The sequence below is a fragment of the Mandrillus leucophaeus genome, unplaced genomic scaffold, assembly GCF_000951045.1.
Source record: "Mandrillus leucophaeus isolate KB7577 unplaced genomic scaffold, Mleu.le_1.0 Scaffold1495, whole genome shotgun sequence".
Classification (NCBI taxonomy): domain Eukaryota; kingdom Metazoa; phylum Chordata; class Mammalia; order Primates; family Cercopithecidae; genus Mandrillus; species Mandrillus leucophaeus.
Window position 1 is genome coordinate 287,131 of NW_012101471.1, and position 5,551 is coordinate 292,681.

The 5,551-nt window shown below is 54.6% G+C and overlaps 3 protein-coding genes across 3 annotated transcripts in view; 2 read left to right on the forward strand and 1 right to left on the reverse strand.

Moving 5' to 3' along the window:
* PNMA5 (paraneoplastic Ma antigen family member 5) overlaps window positions 1-234 on the reverse strand; it is a 35,017-nt gene extending 34,783 nt beyond the window's left edge. The window contains exon 1 of the mRNA XM_011974858.1: window positions 95-234. The gene's annotated coding sequence lies outside the window, so the exon portion shown is untranslated. The remainder of the gene's footprint in view (window positions 1-94) is intronic.
* PNMA3 (paraneoplastic Ma antigen 3) lies at window positions 1-3,869 on the forward strand. Its single transcript, XM_011974853.1, has 2 exons — window positions 1-81; window positions 370-3,869. Exon 2 carries the CDS (start codon window positions 476-478, stop codon window positions 1,865-1,867), a length of 1,392 nt encoding a protein of 463 aa, XP_011830243.1. The 5' UTR covers window positions 1-81; window positions 370-475; the 3' UTR covers window positions 1,868-3,869.
* PNMA6A (paraneoplastic Ma antigen family member 6A) overlaps window positions 322-5,551 on the forward strand; it is a 25,131-nt gene continuing 19,901 nt past the window's right edge. The window contains 1 exon segment of the mRNA XM_011974851.1: window positions 322-384. The gene's annotated coding sequence lies outside the window, so the exon portion shown is untranslated.

The window sequence follows — 5,551 nt, forward strand, 5'->3', positions numbered from 1 at the left end:
GCCTTCGCCGCTGCCGCCGCGCATAGCCCCCGGAGAGCCCTGTGGGGACCCCGACCAGAAGGGACCCTGCCCCGGGAGAAGGTATCAGACCCACCTGGGGAGGGAGAAGCTGGGCCCCGGGAGACTCCGCCGCCCCTCGCCTGTCCGCCCGAACACAACTGAAGCAGACTGCAGGACAGGGGTCCAGGGTCCTGGGGCTGCGCGGGGACGGGGCTGAGGCCCGCAGAGACCCCACGGGTGGGGGGATGGCTGGGCAGGGGCGGGGCCTGGCTGCAGAGGCGCCGCTAGGGGAGGAGGGCGGCTGGGGGTGGGGGTGGGCGTGCGGAGAGGTGGGCATTAACCTCGCTCTCGCCCTGCTCGTATTTACAGGCTGTGGAGACCTGGGCCTTCTGCGATCACCCTAGGAATTGATCCAGATATGTGCCTCCTGCCCTGATCACTCCCCCTAAATTAGTATCCGCAGAGATTCGAGGACATGCCATTGACCCTGTTACAGGATTGGTGTCGGGGGGAGCACCTGAACACCCAGAGGTGCATGCTCATCCTGGGGATCCCCGAGGACTGTGGAGAGGATGAGTTTGAGGAGACACTGCAGGAGGCTTGCAGGCACCTGGGCAGATACAGGGTGATTGGCAGGATGTTTAGGAGGGAGGAGAACGCCCAGGCGATTCTACTGGAGCTGGCACAAGATATCGACTATGCTTTGCTCCCAAGGGAAATACCAGGAAAGGGGGGGCCCTGGGAAGTGATTGTAAAACCCCGTAATTCAGATGGGGAATTTCTCGACAGATTGAACCGCTTCTTAGAGGAGGAGAGGCGGACCGTGGCAGATATGAACCGAGTCCTCGGGTCGGACACCAATTGTTCGGCTCCAAGAGTGACTGTATCACCAGAGTTCTGGACCTGGGCCCAGACTCTGGGGGCAGCAGTGCAGCCTCTGCTAGAACAAATGTTGTACCGAGAACTAAGAGTGTTTTCTGGGAACACCATATCCATCCCAGGTGCACTGGCCTTTGATGCCTGGCTTGAGCACACCACTGAGATGCTACAGATGTGGCAGGTGCCCGAGGGGGAAAAGAGGCGGAGGCTGATGGAATGCTTACGCGGCCCTGCTCTCCAGGTGGTCAGTGGGCTCCGGGCCAGCAATGCTTCCATAACTGTGGAGGAGTGCCTGGCTGCCTTGCAGCAGGTGTTCGGACCTGTGGAGAGCCATAAAATTGCCCAGGTGAAGTTGTGTAAGGCCTATCAGGAGGCAGGAGAGAAAGTATCTAGCTTTGTGTTACGTTTGGAACCTCTGCTCCAAAGAGCTGTAGAAAACAATGTGGTATCACGTAGAAACGTGAATCAGACTCGCCTGAAACGAGTCTTAAGTGGGGCCACCCTTCCTGACAAACTCCGAGACAAGCTTAAGTTGATGAAACAGCGAAGGAAGCCTCCTGGTTTCCTGGCCCTGGTGAAGCTCCTGCGTGAGGAGGAGGAATGGGAGGCCACTTTAGGTCCAGATAGGGAGAGCCTGGAGGGGCTGGAAGTAGCCCCAAGGCCACCTGCCAGGATCACTGGGGTTGGGGCAGTACCTCTCCCTGCCTCTGGCAACAGTTTTGATGTGAGGCCTTCCCAGGGCTACCGGCGCCGGAGGGGCAGAGGCCAACACCGGAGGGGTGGTGTGGCAAGGGCTGGCTCTCGAGGTTCAAGGAAACGGAAACGCCACACATTTTGCTATAGCTGTGGGGAAGACGGCCACATCAGGGTACAGTGCATCAACCCTTCCAACCTGCTCTTGGTGAGGCAGAAGAAACAGGCTGCAATTGAGTCGGGAAACGGGAACTGGGCTTGGGACAAGAGCCATCCCAAGTCCAAGGCCAAGTAGGCTCGGGAGAACAGGTCAACATTTCCTACCACAGGCCAAGGAGACAAAAGAGATATTGGAAGGAGGGTAAAGAGAAGCCCAGACAAACAGCAGATGAGTTGAGTGGGGCAGAGGGACAGGGCAGCCAGACCAAGGCCAAGCCTTCTCACTCTCTGCCAGCTGGAAGGGACTTCAACAACCAAGACCAACTGGCAACAGGCTCAGTGGGGGTCAGGTCTGGGTCCCGGAAGAGGTGCTGGAGAGGAAAGCAGGGAGCCACTGCATCCAGCACATGGGATGCCTGGGCCTCAGATGGGGACCCCAACGAAGCAGAAGCTGAAGAAGGTATGGCTGGGGGTTCTGTCCTGCTCATCCAGCCACCCCTAAATACCCACCCTGTGGACTTTGAGCTGAACATGCCCACTGGCCCCAGGCCACGTGGGACCTGGAGGACCCTACTTGGGGCCTGCCCCTGCCAGAAGGTGCCAGGGCTGGAGAGGAAGAGCTGGGGGGGCAGAAGTAAAGCCTTGTAGGGGAGGCCACAGGGTCCATCCTGTCTTCAGGATCATCTACACTGCACTAGGGGAGCCCCAGGAAGGCAGCACCCTGGAGGCCCTGTGCCAGTGAAGACAGGAGATCCTAAGGCCCTGGGAGCCCAGTGCCAGCCAGAGATCGTGCAGGCAAGGAGACCAAAGATTGATGAGAAGATCCCCAACAGGGGTACTGGGTACCCGGCAGGCCATTGCCCTCACAGCTGGCTTGGACCAGGGTGGCTGTGAAGGGAAGTCTTTGTTGCAAAGGAGGAGGAGGAAAAGGGAGGACTTGGTGGGGTTTTGCTTCTTCTGCTTGTTTCTGCACAGGGCCACCAGACTCCTGGAGAGATCAGGCAAGGAGAACCTGTGGCTGCCGTGGCCAAAGCAACTCAACAGATGCCGATGCCAAGGCCAGCGCCAACCCTGCCACCTCGGGGAATCCAGCCTGGAGGCAGCCCCTAAGCAGCCAGCCGTGGCCTGGGTGGAGGCACCTGAAGACGTCTATCCCAAACTCCTCCGATCCTGAGCTGGGAGATGATAGGGGAAAGAGGCCCTCTCAAGGGTGCCAGCTGCCTGGGTCTCCCAAGAGGGATCCCCCAACTCGCTGTTCCCGGGACAGGCTGCCCCCATTCCAGGAAGCTCACCCTCACCTGTGTAGGCCCCGTAGTGACCCACACATCCAGCAGACGCCCACCCACCGCTAGCCGTTGTTCCTGCGCAAAGTAGTGTGCTGTGTGCCCACCCAGGCGGCCGCCTCTGGGCCCGGGGCACATGCTGTGAGCTTCCTGTGAGCCCAGGCTCTGCTCGCTGCTGTCCCGCACCACCTCTGCTTTCCCTGTGTAGATCTAGGCCAGTGGCTGCTTGTTCTCGTGGAGCTGTGTGTGTTCTTCTCTGAGCAGCTCCTCCCCGGAGGCCCCCAGCACAGTCCCAGGAGATGGCGGGAAGGAGGTGCCAGGGTACGGCGGACACTCACCCCGTGAGCACGATGGTGACTGTGACTGTGGGAGGAAGTACTGGACCCAGGACGGAGTGGGGCTGCCCTGCCTGAGGCTCCCGAGGAGCTTTGTGCTTTGGTGTTCCACCCCTGTTGTTACTTGTGACTTAGTTTCCTCGACCTGCTGGGGTGTTCCCTGCTGTTTTCCAGTGTCCTGTGACTGTCCTGTGAGGGCCACAGGGCAGGGCCCTGCCCCAGCAGATGGGCTTGGGAGGGGGCTCCCTAAAGCCAGTGGACACTGTCAGAGTCCACCGTCCAGGCAAGAGGCAGACCCTGGGGCCCTCAGGAAGGAGGGAGGTGGCAGCGGGGGCTGCAGTGGGAGTAGGGGCAGATGAGGCATCTTGCTGGGAACCCCAGGAGGAGGGGGCCCGGGACCTGTTTGGGACCTGTGTCCTGTGGTGACCGTTTGCAGTTTCTCTCTGTGTTGTGATTCCCTTCTCTTCAATGTTTCAGTACATGTTTCTCTTCAATAAATTTCATTCAGTGTTCCAGCCGGCCTCGCCTCTGCTGTGGGAAACTGGGGATGAGGTTGGCTGGGGATGGGGTTGGGGTGGAGTGAGGGCCACATGGCTTTGTTAACACTGGTGTATAATTGGGGCTCAGTCTACAAGTCATTGCGGAATGGCCTATCTGCACATGTTGGTCATGAGCTAGGGTTTGCAGCCCACGGACCCAGGCAAAGACACCCAGCTGAGCAGGCTGGATAGTCCCAGTAGACAGGACACTGGTAGGCCCAGGCAGTGGCTGGTTGGGTCCTCAGTGCACTGGTTGAGCTTCTCAGAAATGAATAACACATTTAAGGAAGGGTGAGGGACAGCAGGCTGAACCAGTGGCCCCAGGATCCCTTGTATCACTATTGGGGACTCAGGGCTTCCACACCTGGAGCATCAAAACCAGGCCCATCTCTGTGAGTGTGTGTGAGATGGTGAATATGTGTGAGTATGTGTACTAGTGATTGTGTGAGAGTGAGTGTAGAAGAGTGAGTTTGTGTGTGTCATGTGTCAGCGAATGTGTGAATATGTGAGTGAGTGTGTGAGATGGTGTGTGAATATGTTAATGTGTGTGTTTTTGAGTGTGAGTATGCATCAGTTTTTGTGTGTGAGTGAATGTGTGTCAGTGCTCAATGTATGTTTATGTGTTTAGTGTGTATGTGTGTTAGTAAAAGTATGTGAATATGTGAGAGTGAGATGGTGTGTGAATGTATGATAGTGAATGTGTGGGTGACTGCTGAGTGTGTATATGAATGAATATCTGTTTCAGAGTGTGTTAATGTTTATGAGTTTGTGTGTATGCGTGAATGCGTGGAATGGGTGAGTGTACATGTGAGGATGTGTGTTAGTGTGTGTGAGAGTTTATGAGAGGGTGTGTGAATTTTTGTGTGAGTGCAAGTGTTGGGTGATTGATTTTTTTTTTTTTTCATTTCTTTAAGGGCTCAAGAGAGTTGGAAAGAAGGCAGAGAGAGGTAGAAGTTGCTTTGCCACAAAACAGCAGTGAGACTTTTGTTGCCTCTAGGCTGACGGGCCCCAGAGCTGGGCCTACTATCTAATCATCCATTTCTGACCCCTGGTACATTCCTATTTTTAAGGTTCGCATGGCTTCCTGGCCTTTTGGCTAAGATCAAGTGCAGTATTTTTAAGGTCCCTAATCTTAAAATAGATATGTGTTACGGTTATTCCGTGATTAAAGCTGATAGAAACATCCTCGTATGAATCTCTGTGGACTTTTGTTTTCCTTTCTCCCGAGTAAAGACCTAGGAATGGAATGGCTGGGCCATAGCGTAGTGGTATATTTAACTTTATAAGAAACTTCACACAGATTTCCAAAGCTGTTGTGATAATTTATATTCTAATGAGCAGTGTTCGTTTCTTAGGGTACTCCAAAAAATCTTGTATTGCCAGCTTTAAACTTTTAGCCATTCTGTTGGGTGACTCATTGTGGTATCTCACTGTGGCATTAGTTTGCATTTCTGTGATGACTAATAAAATTGAGCACTTTTTTGTGTGCTTATTAGCTATCTGTCTTCCTTAGTGAAGTGCCTATTCAAGTCCCGTGCCTAGTTTTTACCTGGCTTTATTATTATTTTTTATTAGAGTTGTGCAAGTTGTTAAAATACTCTGGATAGAAGTACTTTGATATATGTGCTGGGAGCACTTTTTACCAGTTGTGTCTTTCTTATGC

Bases quoted from the DNA above. Each gene is read 5' to 3' on its own strand.
- PNMA3 (XM_011974853.1), top strand. From the start codon at position 476: ATGCCATTGACCCTGTTACAGGATTGGTGTCGGGGGGAGCACCTGAAC.